The sequence below is a fragment of the Hyla sarda genome, chromosome 6 (genome assembly GCF_029499605.1).
Source record: "Hyla sarda isolate aHylSar1 chromosome 6, aHylSar1.hap1, whole genome shotgun sequence".
Taxonomy (NCBI): Eukaryota; Metazoa; Chordata; class Amphibia; order Anura; family Hylidae; genus Hyla; species Hyla sarda.
Window position 1 is genome coordinate 166,546,486 of NC_079194.1, and position 19,200 is coordinate 166,565,685.

The 19,200-nt window shown below is 41.4% G+C and overlaps 1 protein-coding gene across 4 annotated transcripts in view; it reads right to left on the reverse strand.

Moving 5' to 3' along the window:
- MYLK3 (myosin light chain kinase 3) overlaps positions 1 to 19,200 on the reverse strand; it is a 107,281-nt gene that overhangs the window by 23,525 nt on the left and 64,556 nt on the right. For all 4 annotated transcript variants that reach the window (XM_056525711.1, XM_056525713.1, XM_056525714.1 and 1 more), the window contains 4 exons: positions 17,905 to 18,299; positions 15,555 to 15,660; positions 1,509 to 1,602; positions 493 to 602 (listed from right to left, as the gene is read on the reverse strand). In XM_056525711.1, coding sequence (XP_056381686.1) covers positions 493 to 602; positions 1,509 to 1,602; positions 15,555 to 15,660; positions 17,905 to 18,299 — 705 coding nt within the window. The remainder of the gene's footprint in view (positions 1 to 492; positions 603 to 1,508; positions 1,603 to 15,554; positions 15,661 to 17,904; positions 18,300 to 19,200) is intronic.

Consider the following 19,200-nt stretch of genomic DNA (forward strand, 5'->3'; position numbering starts at 1 on the left):
GGAAGGTACCAGTGACCATGTGACCTACAGGGTGACCTATGGGAACCCTCCGGAGTCTCCCCCCATATAAGCCCTGGGAGGAGCTAGCTCAGTCTCTTTTCCTGATTAGCTGAGTTGTAGTGAGGTCAAGTCCTAAGAGAGTGCCTGGTGTCCTGAGGAGGCCTAAGTCTACCACGCAGCCACGCTGTCACGCCCCCTCCCATAGACTTGTATTGAGGGGCAGGGTGTGACGTCACACAGGGGAGGAGTCGTGACATCACGATCTTCCGTACCCATGGTCAGGATGGACTCAGCCTGAGGACCTCCAGTGGTTCCAGAAGCTGCTAAAGGTGGGTGCCGCATGGTAGATCCCGGGGGTCCCCAGCAGTGGGACCCCAGCGATTTGACATCTTATCCCCTATCCTTTGTATAGGGGATAAGATGTCTAGGGGCGGAGTACCCCTTTAAAGGGGAAGTGTGCAGAATCCTCCCTCCTGCAAAGATGATACCTACTATTCCATTATTAAGGTCAGGTCGTTCTTGCACTCGAAGGCATCATATAACTTTATCAGGTTGACATGATTTAACTGGTTCATTACATTAATTTCATTCTTCACATCGTCCTGTAAGAAAAATAAAACGTTACTCTTGAACTTCCTGTTCTCACCACGTAACAAGATGAAGGGTCTTGTTATCCAGGTGGGGGGAGTAAATATATGGATAATTAGAAGCAGGCAAGCGCCCACGGTGCCAGGGTGCCCTTTTCTTGTCCCCACATCTCAGCATGCTTTAGGAGCACTCACAGCCTCTCACACTAAGAGGCTCATGAATATGCAAATGTAATCCTCTGAGCTTGTCAGAGCCCTCAGCTTTCCCACCATACATCTCTGCACTAAAGGGCAAATGCCCACACAAGCAGCTGGAGTCACAAATCATAGTTCAAAAGTATGTAAATAAACATTGAGGCCAGAAAATAATACGGTAATTGTCAGGAAAGGCTATATTTCAGCCTGGCGGAGGATATTTATGCCTCTGGAATGCATTGCAGTAGGCATAGAAAGGGAATATACATTCTATCTATTTTGGCAAAAAGATTGCATGACTTATGTTGTCTCAGTCATCAAAAGGCTGCCGTCAGAATTCTGCATGCCTTTACTGGATCTGACATTATACTTCTGCTGAATGTTACTTTGATGAAATACATTTTTCCACAGCAGCTAATGTGTTAAAAAAGCTTAAAAATATTGTGTAGATTGTATCCAACTCTTAGCTGTGAGAAGCTACAGGTTTTCAGCATCTGGATGTAGCTATAGGGGGAGATTTATCAAAACTTTTGCAAAGGAAGGGTTGCCCAGTTGTCCCTAGCAACCAATCAGATCACTTCTTTCATTTTGCAGAGGCCTTGTTAAAAATGAAAAAAGCGACCTGATTGGTTGCTATGGGCAACTGGGCAACTTTTACAGCAAGCAACCCATATAAGAAACTCTAATATCATAAATATTGGTTACATCTGTTAAACCGCTACATACCCTGTCCTTGGGTGCTTTCACTTTGATGATTTTTGCAGCCAGGCGCAGCCCAGATGAGATCTCCACACACTTGTGAACTTGACCAAACCGCCCCCTAGTGATCAACATATTAAAGTTATAGTTAAAAACAGCTCAGACAAGATGGCCTCCCCCATAAAAGGGAACTAAAAATGAAATAAAAAGATTACAACCATAGCATATAGATAGTTTAGAAAAAAAAAAAAAGATGTTTCAGTATCTGACTCTAATTGGTTAAAAAAAATATTTTAAAAAAATCTAGGTTTCACCCCTTAGAGCAGTGTTCCCCAACCCCAGGGCCACGGACCAGTACCGGTCCGTGGATCAAACGGTATCGGGCCGCCCGAGGAACTTTAAATAATTTCACTGTGGCGGCCAAGCCCGCCCATTGTGTGACAATAGTGAATGAAAATTCGATATTGTTACACTGATCCTCCTCCTGGCCAATCGATACCATGTCCGATACCTGCAGTGCTGCTCTCCTGTTCTCCCGATCGCATCATTGTGTCCTATGGAGGAGCATGTGACACACACGTCACTCCTCCTCCCCTGCGCCCAGCGTAACACTGCGGAGGAAGCAGAGTGACGTGTTTGTCACATGCTCCTCTATAGGACGCCATGATGAGGACAGGAGAACGGGGCAGTGGAGCGGCAGCACCCGAGAACAACCGCAGGTGGTGAGCTGTTTACAAGAGGAGGGGGGCGGGGGCCAGCTGTCTATAAACTGGACCTCCAGATGCTGCAAAACTACAACTCCCAGCATGCTGGAAGTTGTAGTTTTGCAAAAGCTGGAGGTCCACAGTTTGGAGACCACTGATCTAGCAGTAGAGTGAATGCTGTCTATAAGGGGGGCCCTGCTGACTATATAAGTGGGGGGGCTGCTGTCTATATAAGGGGGGGGGCCTGCTGTCTATAAGAGGGGAGCCTGCTGTCTATAAGGGGGGCCTGCTGTCTATAAGAGGGGGGCCTGCTGTCTATAAGGGGGGGGCCTGCTGTCTATAAGGGGGGGGGCCTGCTGTCTATAAGGGGGGGGCCTGCTGTCTATAAGGGGGGGGCCTGCTGTCTATAAGGGGGGGGCCTGCTGTCTATAAGGGGGGGGCCTGCTGTCTATATAAGTGGGGGGGGGCTGCTGTCTATATAAGGGGGGGGGGGGGCTGCTGTCTATATAAAACAACACGGAAAGATTATCAAACGTTTACCGGTCTGCGGTGATAAAAAGGTTGGGGGGGGGGGGGCACTGCCTTAGAGGACCCGGACAATTTTCGTTTTTGCACTTTCGTTTTTTCCTCCTTCCCTTCTAAAAATCATAACACTTTCAATTTTGCACCTACAGACCCATATTAGGGCTTGTTTTTTGCGTCACCAATTGTACTTTGTAACAACATTCCTTATTTTATAACATAATCTGCGCCAAAACAAAAAAAAGCTTATTTGTGGGGTGAAAAAAAAGCTTTTGGGGCTTCCGTTTCTACGCATTGCCATTTTTTGGGGTAAAAATGACACCTTATCTTTGTTCTGTAGGTCCATACGGTTACAAGGATACCCAATTTATGTAAGTTTTATTTTATTTTACGACTTTAAAAAAATTATAACTACATGCACCAAAATTAGTATGTTTAAAATTGTAATCTTCTGACCCTTATAACTTTTTTATTTTTCCACATTCAGGGCTATATGAGGGCTATTTTTTTTTTGCGCTGTGGTCTGTTATTTTTATCGGACCATTTTTGTTTTGATGGGACTTTTTGATGGTATATGAAGTAAGCAAAAATGCACAATTTTTTTTATGTGTACACCATCAACCGTGCAGTTTAACTAGCCTTATATTTTAATAGTTCAGACATTTACGCACGCGGCAATATGACATATGATTATGTTTATTTTTTATTACATTATTTTATTTAAAAAATGGGAAATGGGGGATGATTCAAACTTGTATTAGGGGAAGGGCTTATTCACATTAATTAACCTTTTCTTTTTATTACACTTACATTTTTTTTTGTCCCCATAGGGAGCTATAACATGCAATCTTTAGATTGCATACAATGATTAATGTTGCTCCATAGAACAGCATTGTCAGTGTTATTGGTGCATTGCTGCTCCAGCCTGCATAGCAGCCTGGGAGCAGCAGAAGACTGATTGGATGGCGAGGAGGCAGGTAAGGGCACTCTCGTCTCTCGCTGTCCTCTTAGCTGATCGTGACATTGAGATTTCACCGTGATGGTCCCGATTAACACCGTTGAGCTGCCGGGATAGTTTTTGTAACATTTCAGATGCCCTGATCAACTTTGATCGCGGCATCTAAAGGAATCGGCGATGTCCGGCATTAACTGTGGGTCCTGGTTGCTGATAGCAGTCAGGACCCACCATGTATGAAGCACGCTAAGCCCGAGAATGTGTTTCAAACAGCAGTAATGGGACCAGGGCGTATAGGTAAGCCCAGCGTCCTTAACTACCAGGATGCAAGGGCGTACCCATATGCTCTGCGTCCTTAACAAGTTAAAGGAATGTGTCATCATAAATTACCCTTTTTTTGTTTGTTTTTTAAATCAAGTTTTTATGTTAAACATATTTTTGAAGAATTTTAGGTAAATCTCTTTTTCTAATTTAGCATTTTGCTATGTACATAATAAAATATTCATAAAATATTGCAGTTTTTATTCTGACCACTAAGCCTTAAACAAAGCCGAGACTTCCTATTCTGTAGAGATAACTTTCCACCAATCTTTTCCTTATTATCACAGACAGGATTACAGTGAAAGGTGACATAAGTATATAGATAAGACATCATTCAAAATAGCTGTTTCTCAACCTCCCCTTTCCATTAAAATGACCGCTGCACAAGTCACACAGCGTGCCTAGAAAATTCTTCAGTTCAAGTGAATATGGTGTGGTCCAGTCTGGTTTGTGTATGTCCATTAGGCCTGCTTTAAAGAATCTTTCTAAGGCTAGGTTTCCACACAGGTTTCATTCTGACATTTTTGGGAAAACTGCCATTGCAGTTTTTATGCCAAAGCCAGAAGTAAATACAGTAGGAAGAAGTCCTTTCTTTATATTTCCCATTCCTTTTGAATACAATAAAAAAAAAAAAAAGAAAAAAGAAAGAAACAGATTAGAAAAACATGTATCAATAACTGCCTCTTATTGGGAAAAAAAAATATAGGTGATGTATTGACTTTAAATGGACACTTTCAGATCAAAAAACTTTTTATATGTTGTTATCGATGAAAATTCAAGACCTTTTGTAATATGGTTGTAGGGGTCCCCACCAGTCCTGCAGCAGCATCAGGCTTGTCCATGAGTCATGGACAAGAGATGACTCATGGACAAGGTTGCATGAGCAGACACTCCAATCACCACCCACCACCACAAGGAAGGGACACGCCACCTTCGCTGAGAGGATTTCTAACACTGTGAGCTAATGAAAAGAGGAATTTTTATAATAAATATAGGCGATAGAGGCATAAAAATGTACATGGTCAGGATTAAGTACTGAGTAACATATTCATTTTATTTTTTGTGGGATCTGACAGGTACGCTTTTTAATTGGCAAGGAATATATTCGGTCAGGTAATGCTATCTGCTGCTTGGCATGGAATTGGTGCGGAAGTTGAAAAAGGAATTTGAGACAGAACTGTTTAGAGGAAATTTGAAAGATGATCAGTACTACAACCACCAATGGGCTGGATCTTAATTCTTCTTTAAAAATTCTGTGCCACCTTCAATTCCACATCAATTCTGCTCCAAACTTATTTAGTCAAGAAAAATAGGAATCCCAATGACTTCAAAGGGCTTTACCCGTGGATTTCACTAGAAGAATAAACATGTTCAATCTTCTGCCAGAATAGAATTAGAATTCAGCATTGGAATTCTGCCTGCAGAAATTCCTCAGTGTGAACAGAGCTGCAGAAAGATCATTTAAGGGGTATTCCATGACAAAACATTTTTTTCTCATATCAACTGGCTCCAGAAAGTTAAACAGACTTGTAAATTACTTCTTATAAAAAATTCACAGTTCCTGAGACAGGTGACTGGCTGAGGTGTCAGCAGAGAGCACTGTTTTCAGACAGAAAAGAACAACTCATCTTCAGCAACTGATAAGTACTGGAAGGATAATTTTTTTTTTTTTTTTAATGGAAGCAATTTACAAATCTGTTCAACTTTCTGGAGCCAGTTGATATGAAAAAAAATGTTTTTTCATGGAATACCCCTTTAAAGTCAATGGAGCTTCCATCCAATGCAGAATAAGCGAGTGTAATTGCGAAAGTAAATTCCTCACTGTGAACATACCCTAAAGCTATGTTTACACAGCCAAAATTTAGGCAGATTTTTTTTCATGCATTTTTGCAGCTGAAAATAAATACATGGCTGTATTTTTAACACAGCGTGAATCCTCTATATGCATACTTAACTGGAGGAATGTGCAGGACAGCACCCTCCAAAATGCCAGAGAAACAATGGGTGAAGAGACGGAAAGTGTTATGCAATCTTGGTACAGAGGGTACAAGCTGTGCTCCTATGTTTAAGGCAAGACCTCAGAGATGTTTTGGTAGTTTGTCGAAGTGCTGTTGTTATCACTGCTTATAAATAGCCCTAGTACATTGGAAACACCATTGAAAGACCAGAAGCACAAATCTCATCTTTCTCACACCTAACAATGGATTAGCCTTTCGCCCAGCTGTCCGTTAACTGTAATACAATGTTACAGTGCTTTCTGTATGTCTTTATCACATGCTGCTGGGTGTAAATATATCAGCTCCACAAAACATTATGGACTATACCTCTATAGGGTAATGTCTATCTGTATTTGTTGCATAATGGCAGCCTTAGTCAGAAAGCATAAGTATCGTCTTGCACTGAAACAAGTGAAACCAGCCTGTGTAGAATAGAAAGGCAGCCCATTGTATAAAACAGAAAAGCTGCCTGACTCTTTTCTTAAAAGTCTCTCTCGTCTATTTTAATAAATACATGTGTTCCCCATAAAATAGCAATTCTGTAACATATTTTCTTATAGCTCTATGTTGTACCATTATGCTAATCTTACTAGACTGTATGACTAAATAGCCACCTGGGTGCTACCACTAGGGGGGGGTCTCTGCGCTGTCAACGATTTGTACTGAAGCCTCACCCAATGGACCAAAGTGATGCCAAGACCCTACCAGATTGATTAAGGGAATGCCTAGGCCTCATGCAAAATTACCAGTCCATGCTAAATGACAGATATTGTCTCCTAACCTCTGTGTAATATCAACATTTGTACAAAAAAAAATATGAAAATGTTGTAGCCAGATGAAGGACGGTTCAGTAAAACTTCCTCCTCAGCTGTGCCTCACCGACAACTAGGGGGCCTGCCATACAGTTTAAGAAGCATTGGTTCAGATAGTGTCAAACACTGAAACAGACAGGTCAGAGGAGGTCACGGGTCATTTCTGACGTGACCCTGTCATTAAGAAAAACTTCTAACATGTCAAAGGTTTTGATCAGTTATAGTCTGAGCGTGCAGACCTGCACTGATCTCTAAATATAGCCAAGTGTATCATGCAGCTAAGTGCTCTTATCCCCAGCTTCCTGCAATCTCCCTTTTACTGCAGGAGACAAACGTCTTTATAAGTCTAGGAGACAGAGATCATAGGTGGCAAGGGAGAGAAGCACTCCGCCTTGCGCTTCTTCCGGCTATATCCAATCAAAACTTTAAAGGGGTACTCCGGTGGAAAACTTTTTTTTTTTTTTAATCAACTGGTGCCAGAAGGTTAGACAGATTTGTAAATTACTTCTATTAAAAAAATCTTAATCCTTCCAGTACTAATTAGCTGCTGAATACTACAGAGGAAATTATTTTCTTTTTGGAACACAGAGCTCTCTGCTGACATGACCACAGTGCTCTCTGCTGAGACCTCTGTCCATTTTAAGAACTGTCCAGAATAGGCGAAAATCCCCATAGAAAACATATGCTGCTCTGGACAGTTCCTAAAATGGACAGAGATGTCAGCAGAGAGCACTGTGGTCATAATGTCAGCAGAGAGCACTGTGTTCCAAAAAGAAAATAATTTCCTCTGTAGTATTTAGCAAATATAACAACCTTTGAGGGGTTACCCCCTCGCGGGGATTAAACCCTTCACTAGAACCCCCCTTAAAAACAATCTTTATTCTTAACTTGTTAAAATATTACCCCTTCACACTATTGTTAAAATTATCAGTGGAGAGTATGGTGTTAGGGAGCTATGATTACTCCTCTCTTTGTATATGGAGCTTGTAATATATAATTCTCCGTGCCAATCTTCTGTTGCTTTGGCGCAGAGTATACTTATGCTCTAAACTATTATTATCCCTCCACTGTTTAAAACTTACTACCAGCCCACCCGACGTTTCGTTGATAAATCACCTTTGTCAAGAGTTAGAGGCTAATGCCGTGAGGAACGCTGTGCACTTACTAATATAGCCTACTGTTGACATCACTTCCTAGCTTAATTGACCAATCCAGTAGCGCCACATCATATTCTCATGTATCGCGATCACGGCTCCTCCACTAATAGTAAAGGAAATCCATGATGTGCTGGTCACATGGGTTCATCATGTGATCGAGCTCCTGTCATCCGCGTCCTAGGTTGTCAGCGTTACACATCCTTTCCCGTGTCATGTGACCTCTACTTTACTACGTCACTCCTGCGCTCCGATAGTTTCAGCGCATGCGCCAGAACTTAGATTCTTCTCTGATGTTTACATCCATAGTGCGCACTCTCCGGGACTTAGAAAAAATCACGGTCACATACTTCTGATGCGCATATCTTCTAGCTCCATGTGTTTTGGTCACATCTATATTCAATAGTTCTCATCAGGTAAGTATTAGGGATAAATGCATTGTATTCTTAGGTGGATTAGGTTTCTTTTTTTAGGCTATTGAAGAATAATAATAACAATTGGCCTTAGTGGTTATGTTATTTTATTTTATTTCCAGGGGAACATTACATTTAATAGGAGGACTTTCAGATATCTCTACATTATATGCATAAGGTCATTAGGTATATAGACTATCGTATATCCATGTAGTTATAGACTCATATATGCTTGGCCCACATATATCCTTGAGCATTCTCATTAGAAGGAGGGGCGAATCTGCCTCCTCAAAAAGGGGATTTATAACCAGTGTGCTCTTTTCAAAAAGGATACATGTTAGCCCTTGTTAATTAGCCATTATTCATTGTATATAAATATTATCTTTCCTATAAAGAGATTACAAGAAAAATTCATCATATTCAAATATTATCTCTCTTACAGATAGAATATATTGTTATTCTACATGTTCTTCCTTATTGCATTTTTCTTATTCTATTGATCTTGATTTCTATTTTGTATCATATCCTTTATTTCTTCCTAGATGATATTTCCATAGCTGATGGTCACTGTCTCCCTATCAAAGGTACGTACTATCTGTAAGTTGTTAAATTCATCACCCTGTTTCTACATAATCCACAATACCACTCATTGGTTTCACTAATTAGTGTACAGTTCCTCCGTCACTAGAATCTTCTAGTAGTATTATATGCTATGGGGTTAATTTATAATGAATTAGATCAATATTATTGACAAATCAAGAGCATATTGTCTTTTTCTACTCTAAGAATGCTGTAAATGTAAATTCCTCGTTCAGTCCAAAGGGACTTCTACTATTTAAACGGTAAATCCATTTTGTCTCTTCTTTCCACAATGCTCTATCAACATTGATAGAGCATTGTGGAAAGAAGAGACAAAATGGATTTACCGTTTAAATAGTAGAAGTCCCTTTGGACTGAACGAGGAATTTACATTTACAGCATTCTTAGAGTAGAAAAAGACAATATGCTCTTGATTTGTCAATAATATTGATCTAATTCATTATAAATTAACCCCATAGCATATAATACTACTAGAAGATTCTAGTGACGGAGGAACTGTACACTAATTAGTGAAACCAATGAGTGGTATTGTGGATTATGTAGAAACAGGGTGATGAATTTAACAACTTACAGATAGTACGTACCTTTGATAGGGAGACAGTGACCATCAGCTATGGAAATATCATCTAGGAAGAAATAAAGGATATGATACAAAATAGAAATCAAGATCAATAGAATAAGAAAAATGCAATAAGGAAGAACATGTAGAATAACAATATATTCTATCTGTAAGAGAGATAATATTTGAATATGATGAATTTTTCTTGTAATCTCTTTATAGGAAAGATAATATTTATATACAATGAATAATGGCTAATTAACAAGGGCTAACATGTATCCTTTTTGAAAAGAGCACACTGGTTATAAATCCCCTTTTTGAGGAGGCAGATTCGCCCCTCCTTCTAATGAGAATGCTCAAGGATATATGTGGGCCAAGCATATATGAGTCTATAACTACATGGATATACGATAGTCTATATACCTAATGACCTTATGCATATAATGTAGAGATATCTGAAAGTCCTCCTATTAAATGTAATGTTCCCCTGGAAATAAAATAAAATAACATAACCACTAAGGCCAATTATTATTATTATTATTCTTCAATAGCCTAAAAAAAGAAACCTAATCCACCTAAGAATACAATGCATTTATCCCTAATACTTACCTGATGAGAACTATTGAATATAGATGTGACCAAAACACATGGAGCTAGAAGATATGCGCATCAGAAGTATGTGACCGTGATTTTTTCTAAGTCCCGGAGAGTGCGCACTATGGATGTAAACATCAGAGAAGAATCTAAGTTCTGGCGCATGCGCTGAAACTATCGGAGCGCAGGAGTGATGTAGTAAAGTAGAGGTCACATGACACGGGAAAGGATGTGTAACGCTGACAACCTAGGATGCGGATGACAGGAGCTCGATCATCACATGATGAACCCATGTGACCAGCACGTCATGGATTTCCTTTACTATTAGTGGAGGAGCCGTGATCGCGATACATGAGAATATGATGTGGCGCTACGGGATTGGTCAATTAAGCTAGGAAGTGATGTCAACAGTAGGCTATATTAGTAAGTGCACAGCGTTCCTCGCGGCATTAGCCTCTAACTCTTGACAAAGGTGATTTATCACCGAAACGTCGGGTGGGCTGGTAGTAAGTTTTAAACAGTGGAGGGACAATAATAGTTTAGAGCATAAGTATACTCTGCGCCAAAGCAACAGAAGATTGGCACGAAGAATTATATATTACAAGCTCCATATACAAAGAGAGGAGTAATCATAGCTCCCTAACACCATACCCTCCACTGATAATTTTAACAATAGTGTGAAGGGGTAATATTTTAACAAGTTAAGAATAAAGATTGTTTTTAAGGGGGGTTCTAGTGAAGGGTTTAATCCCCGCGAGGGGGTAACCCCTCAAAGGTTGTTGAATTTATGATTTGCCCTGTTACCTCCAGGGACATTTTTTGTGGATAAAAACTGTAGTATTTAGCAGCTAATAAGTACTGGAAGGATTAAGATTTTTTTAGTAGAAGTAATTTACAAATCTGTTTGGCACCAGTTGATTAAAAAAAAAAAAAAGTTTTCCACCGGAGTACCCCTTTAACTTATTTCTGAGATGTCAAATGTTTTTTTCAAATGACAGGAACAATTTAAACCATGTTGCCTGAAATGGAGGGAACTTAACATCTGCTGTATAGGAAATAAATACATACTGTATGATTTCAAGACTAGTCTTAATCTCTGTTGAACAAATTAGATGACTGTAGCCATAGAAAGACAAGTCTGCCATAGAAGGACACTAGTGTGTAGCAGGTAAAAGTTGTATGATTTTTTACTTAACCCTCTTAAAGCGTACCTGTCATTAACAAAAACTTTTTCTATAATGAAGAAAATAACATTATAGATCTGACATCTGAAGGGTTAATGGCGAGCATCATCATAATAGCTGATGTCCATCATTCCCGGCGGGTCCCCAGTTGCATAGTAGCCAGGACCTCCTGTCCATAAAGCGAGCATAGCTCCTACGCTCAATTCATAGCCTAGACGGTACCCAGAACATACATGCTAAGTACCAGGCTGTCAGGGAGTACAGGTACGTCCTGTGTCACAAACTGGTTAAAAATTTTTTTTTTTTAAGTGGACGGAGTTTTACCAGAAGCCCATGAGTTTCCATCATGCATTGCTGCTATCTGTTCCCTTGCTGGTCTTCCTGTATTTACCTGACTGCTGAAAAGCAGAGGGCCTCATTTATTAAACTAGCCCATAGCAACCAATTAGAGCTCAGCTTTCATTTTTCTTTTAGTTCATTTTGAGAAATGAGGCCCATCATGATGTCTCCAGGCTCTTGTGCACTTACATTAGTTTCTAGTTCCTATCTTCATCTGTTTCATAGAAAAACCGCTCACCCTCCTATAGCTGCTAGTGCTGCAGCTGAGCATGTGTGACCAGCAAACTGAAGTTGAAGTACAGGTCGGAATCTTAGGCGACCAGCTATAACTATCATATGTTAATACAAAGAGGACACAGAAGACGGCACTCACCATCCAGACGGTAGGCGTACTGGCTAGAGTAAGTGCGTCATCGCTCAGAGCAGTCTGTCCCCAATTGCCCTGTCACATCTGCCATACCTGCCTGTACCTGCTATGATTGCTTTTCCTGAATAAATCTACCATCTGAATTGTGAGTGCCATCTTCTGTGTCCTCTTTGTATTGACATATGATTTGCTTTTCTGGACTGTGCACCTCCGAAACCAGCCACCAAGGGCCGCCGAGCCCTCTCCACCCCAAACCTAGTGTGTATGCTCCTAGCTCGTGCCGCTCCCTTGCAAGGTATCCCCATGTTGTCCCATAGTGTTGTGTATATCACTTTAATGCCTAGACAGTCTCCTAATGTATAGGTAATATAAAGGACCTGTGGGAGTTCTCAAGGACCTGTGTAAGTCTGTCACATGTTATGCAGTCACATGATTTGTTGTCACATGTTCTCCCAGAGAGCACCAGCTTAACCTATGACCCGCAGCTTGACCAATGGGCTTTAGTCCAGCCCCCCACTTTATAAAGGGGCGACCATTACAATTCACTCTCTTATGATCTTTGCTGAGGAACAGTTAACACCAGAGATCTCAGTGCAAGTGATCAGCATCTGGAAGACCCCAAAACCTACAGTCATTCCAGTAAGTCTCAAGTCTATGTCTGCTGTCACTGAAACTAGTCAAGTCCTGCATATAGTCAAGTCAAGTCCAATCTCGAGTCAAGTTAATTACAAGTATATTGGTCCAGCAAGCTCCGGGGTCCTTCTGGGTCCTGGCCACCTCTCTGGGAAATCTGGCCTTAGCTGTGAAGAGAAATCCATCTGTCTTATACTCAAGTAAAGCCTCCGTTTGACCATAACTGGTTGTGGACTCTCATTTCACTACTAGCAACTGGGATAGCGGAGGAGCCGGGCCTGTGGTGTTCTGGAACCCTAAAACCACACTGGCGTCATGAACACTAGGTTTTAACAACATCTTGCCCCCGGGGTTAATACCGTCTAATCCCACCAATCACACCGCTACACCGTGGTCCCGCCATACACCCGTGGGTCACCACAAACTTCTCTCCTTTTTATCCGCTTTCAGGTGTGATTTATATAGTGCCTACACCTGTTACTTGCCCCAACTATATATTGAGGATTTTAAAGGCGTATTCCAGGCCAAAACTTTTTTTATATGTAAACTGGCTCCGGAAAGTTAAACAGATTTGTAAATTACTTCTATTAAAAAATCTTAATCCTTCCAATAGTTATTAGCTTCTGAAGTTGAGTTGCTGCTTTCTGTCTAACTGCTCTCTGATGACTCACGTCCCGGGAGCTGTGCAGTTCCTATGGGGATATTCTCCCATCATGCACAGCTCCCGGGACGTGACATCCTCATTGAGCAGTTAGACAGAAAACTTCAGAAGCTAATAACTATTGGAAGGATTAAGATTTTTTCATAGAAGTAATTTACAAATCTGTTTAACTTTCCGGAGCCAGTTGATATATATAAAAAAAGGTTTTGCCTGGAATACCCCTTTAACTTTGTATTGAACACTTTTAAATTAAGTCAACTTTTGCATACCAGAATCCCCCTTTAGTACAAGTCTGTGTAGAGCAGATGGGTGGCCTGCTGTACAGCTATTAGTGTGACCATATATGTATTATGTTCTACACCTAATGTATAAATGATATACCTATTTGTACTGAAATAATAATGTCACCCAGACAGGAAGTCAAGTAGTTTACTAAAGTGCCAGTCTGCAAAATACACTAGGAAAGTGGCGAGGAATTTCACTCTTACAGCTCCCGCAGAGACATTCATAATGCTTTCCTGGATTCCTGAACAGCAAATCTACCTAGTAATGCAGTGTCACATTTCCAGTTTTTGGTTTGTTATTCTAGCTCAGTGGTCTTCAACCTGCAGACCTCCAGATGTTGCAAAACTACAACTCCCAGCATGCCCGGACAGCCAACGGCTGTCCGGGCATGCTGGGAGTTGTAGTTTTGCAACATCTGGAGGTCCGCAGGTTGAAGACCACTGTTCCAGATCATGCCACTGTTTCCTTGAATTCCAGAGACAACAAAGGGTTAAACATTCTGCTGGCTCATGAGAGGATCTGGGTGACATTTATACATCGGCCAACACAAACAAGATGTAGGTGTTTTAAAACAGACGGTTTTCAGGATTAAACATCTTAAGAGATGTCATTTCTGTTTTCTATCTCTATTTTGCTGCCAAATTATAAATGTCATGGTTATTTAATTCATGGGTTTTATTCCTCCCACTACTACACCCCATTTTCCCTAACTATGCCGTAATATGTTAGAAACACTAAAGCTGCTCAATTGTAAGAAAAGCAGTCACAATGTCATATAAACCTTATTTCTGTTTTGCTTTGCTGTTTGATTTTCTGTATACTGTGAGTAGAGATGAGCGAACTTACAGTAAATTCGATTCGTCACGAACTTCTCGGCTCGGCAGTTGATGCCTTTCCTGCATAAATTAGTTCAGTTTTCAGGTGCTCCGGTGGGCTGGAAAAGGTGGATACAGTCCTAGGAGACTCTTTCCTAGGACTGTATCCACCAGCCCACCGGAGTTAAACTAAGTTATGCAGGATAAGTCAACTGCGGAGCCGAGAAGTTCGTGACGAATCGAATTTACTGTAAGTTCGCTCATCTCTAACTGCAAGCAATGTAATGAATGAAGAATCTCTTGTGTATGTAAAGGCTATGTGCAATGCCATGTCATATAAGAGTTAATAGATTGCTTTTTGTGTAAATATAAATTCTTAAAGGGGTACTCCGCCCCTAGACATCTTATCCCCTATCCAAAGGATAGGGGATAAGATGTCAGATCGCCGGGGTCCCGCTGCAGCACCCCGCTATCATTACCGCACAGAGTGAGTTCGCTCTGCACGTAATGACGGGCAATACAGGGGCCGGAGCATCGTTACGTCACGGCTCCGCCCCTCGTGACGTCACGGCCCGCACCGTTAATACAAGTCTATGGGAGGGGGCGTGGCGGTCATCACGCCCCCCTGCCATAGACTTGCATTAAGGGGACGGGCCGTGATGTCATGAGGGGGCGGAGCCATGACGTCGCGCTGCTCCGGCCCCTGTATCGCCCGTCATTACGCACAGAGCGAACTCGCTCTGTGCGGTAATGATAGCGGGGTGCTGCAGCAGCGATCCCTGGGGTCCCCAGCAGCAAGACCCCGGCGATCTGACATCTTATCCCCTATCCTTTGGATAGGGAATAAGATGCTAGGGGCGGAGTACCCCTTTAAGTCTTCCTTTTAGTCATTTATGTCATTTACACTCTAGATAACAATAGGTAACAATAAATATAACCGCCATTACAAATCCCACAGGGCTTGTGACACATATTCCTATTATCTTGAATTACAAAGCTTAGTGAAGCAATGTTCGGTATCCTGCTCCTACATCACTACTTTATTTAGCACTGTAGGAAAGCGACGTGTGGTTTGTACTGGAAATCATATCGGTGGGAACCCAAAAACAGGGATCTATAGTGATGCCACTGCAAGTTCTTGTGTGAGCCTCAACTTACCCTCCCAGGACTTCATGCTGGCACACTGAGAAGCAGGATGATAAGATGGCTTGCTTGATGCTCACTATTCGGTGGGTGAACGGTGCAGGAGGGGGCGGACAGTCATCTGTAAGATAATGATATACACAAGTCCCACAGGCATCAGAACAATATGAGAGTGATAGATATTGAGATATAGTAAGGTATACTGTTGGAGTCAGAGCACAATGGCTAAGGTTTGGGCTTTGTTTTTAGGATACTGTATGTTCACATGGCAGAATTTCCACAATACCGCACAAATTCCGTTCAGCAAAGCTTACTGAATGGAATTGTGGAACTCCCGAATTTGCGCAAACTCTCGGTGGAATTTCTGTGTTCTCAGAACACAGAATTCTGCTGAAATTTAAAGGGTACTCCGGTGCTTAGACATCTTATCCCCTATCCAAAGGATATGGTATAAGATGCCTAATCGCGGGAGTCCCGCCACTGGGGACCCCCGTGATCTTGCACGCGGCACCCCGTTTGTAATCAGTCCCCGGAGCGTGTTTGCTCCGGGACTGATTACCGGCGACTACAGGGCGGGCGGCGTGTGACGTCATGCCCCGCCCCCGTGTGATATCACGCTCCGCCCCTCAATGCAAACCTACGGGAGGGGGCGTGACAGCTATCAAGCCCCCTCCCATAGGCTTGCATTGAGGGGCGGAGCGTGACATCACACAGGGGCGGGGCGTGACATCACACGCCGCCCGCCCTGTAGTCGCCGGTAATCACTCCCGGAGCGAACACGCTCCGGGGACTGATTACAAACAGGGTGCCGCGTGCATGATCACGGGGGTCCCCAGCGGCGGGACTCCCGCGATTAGGCATCTTATACCCTATCCTTTGGATAGGGTATAAGAGGTCTAAGCACCGGAGTACCCCTTTAAGCCCCATTGACTTCTGTGGGATTCAACCTTGGAATTCCACAAAATATAAGACTGGTCTTATATTTTTGCAGAAGGCAGATTTTGCAATGCAGAAGTTCCGCTGTCTGAATGTAACTGCAGAATCCCATTGAAATCAATGGGCAGTATATTTTGGTGAAAATTCTTCCCCGCAATTCCGCACATAAATTTTGCCACGTGAACATGGCCTAATGTAGGAAAGTATAGGAGAATTACAGGTCATTATAAATTCTCTTTTTATTAACATTTGTTTTACTGTTGAAGAGATACAGTGCACTGCAAAAAGACCAAAGTGAAATATAGTACAAAGTGAAACAATGGGGATATAATCCACAAAATACATGTACTGGGTTAAAAACATATACCTGGAACCGATACAAAAGAAAAGTCACAATCCTGGGAAATGGTCTCATAAACTAAAGGTAAATGCTGATTTGCACCAGCTCAAATACAATCATAATCTCCCTTCTTAACCTTAAGTAGTAAAGGAGCATTACACATCCTTAGAATCTCCCTTCTTAATATGTCTCTAATTATTGCCCTCCTCATATCATGACTCTGCCCTTGTCATGTACAGCCCTGCCCTCAATAACATCATGAGTGAACAGGTCAAAGACCCCCACAGGATCGGCACTAATAAAATAATTCAGTGGAGAACAATAAAAATCTCTATTTTAGAAGGTGTTTTCAGGTTTTTTATGTGGTTATTGAAGCCAAAGTTAAGTATCTTTCCAGACTGTGGCATTGTGTCATATGGGCCTTTGCTGATTTTGTACTATTTTATATTGTTTACACTGTTCTCTGTAATGTCATATGTACCAGGCAAAGCTGAGAGCTGTGAAAGGTTCAACCCACACATACACCCACAATGTAAGAATATTTCAGAAGAAGATGCAGAGCTTTCCCTTGTCCAGCCTCTCTACATAAAGGAAGAGAGACAGAACATTGTAGTACAGGACCGCACTGAGTGAAGAGCTCCAGATAACAGATCAGTTCAGGACACTGTTCAGGCAAAGTTCAAATTTTAAGTGTCGACTATTGGTGAGAGGCGGGGCCAGGGACACCCCCACTAAAGAGAGCTTGGGGAAAGAGCCCTCCTTTTAAACTCTTAGCAGGTGTGGCCAGGACATTAAAGTAATGTTTTATCAGTCATTCAAAGTGCCAGACCAAGAACACAGGTATGTAACCACTGACCTTCCCTTTGCCTATTTAGAGCTGTCAGTAGTTTTACTACCACAAAATTGCTGACAGATGCACTTTAAATCCATTCCTAGATTTGGCATCAAAGACTCCATAAAAAAAAACTAAGCATGGAAACACATCCTACAAATACTGTAGCTGGGTGATAAGGTATAATTCGTCACTTGTATAATTTGTCAACTGTATACTTGGCAACATGATGGATAAATCTCATAGTATCTACCTACCAACTATATGTAGAGAAGAGGCTTCTGGCACTTTAGTGGTTTCATCTGGTGACCTGGAAGCCTGTGTCTGATCTGTTGATTGTACGGTGTCATAGCCTTTGTTACTCGGGTTATTTTTTTCCAGCTTTACCCCACTTTTCAATTCTTGAACAGTTTCTTTGTCATCACTTTTTACATATTCTTGTACTTTGTCCACATCAGTTGTCTTCTCTGCTGAACCCTGGTAGATCTGAACCTTTGCTGTCTTGGCAGCAGAGGATGCTGGCTTGTGCTTACTTTTAACTTCTGCTCCCTGAGATGCAAGTTCCTGACTACTCTTGTGTTGTGTTAGTTTATTTGTCTTGATTTCTGAGCTGGGAACCTGTATTTTTCCCACTTGAATTTGACAAGATTCCCTGCAAAAAAAAAAAAAAACTTTTTTAGATCTTTCTCAAAAGAAAATTACAAAAAATAACAATAATCTGGAACTTTATAATAAACATTCCAATATTCCAGCATAGGACTATTTTTGTCTCATGCTGGAATATTGGAATACTTTTCATACAGGCAGGGACATACGTTAACTACAACAGACCTTCCATAGCACACAGAAATAACTACTTTAGGCATCATCACACAGATGTTCTTGCTTTACATAACAGGACTGTAGGAGTTAATGTAGACTGTTCTAAGAGGATCGAATAGATAATACAACTTGGTAGTTCTAATAATATATAAGATGTCTGTTTTATATTATTAGAACTACCAAGCTGCAAAAATCTATAAAATTGTACCTCTATGTTCCAGAGGATGGAGGAATATTTTGTTGTAAAGTATTTGCTAAAATTTGGATCCCTAGTGTTGATTTTAGGGACCACTGATAGTAGGAAAGGGCAGCATTTTTTTTACATAATATTGTGTATATGGATATACAGCCAGGTCCATAAATATTGGGACATCGTCACAATTCTAACATTTTTGGCTCTATACACCACCACAATGGATTTGAAATGAAAAAAAAAAACAAGATGTGCTTTAACTGCATATTGTCAGCTTTAATTTAAGGGTATTTACATCCAAATCAGGTGAACAGTGTAGGAATTACAAAAGTTTGCATATGTGCCTCCCACTTGTTAAGGGACCAAAAGTAATGGTACAGAATAATAATCATAAATCAAACTTTCACTTTTTAATACTTGGTTGCAAATCCTTTGCAGTCAATTACAGCCTGAAGTCTGGAAAGCATAGACATCAGCAGACGCTTGGTTTCATCCCTGGTGATGCTCTGCTAGGCCTCTACGGCAACTGTCTTCAGTT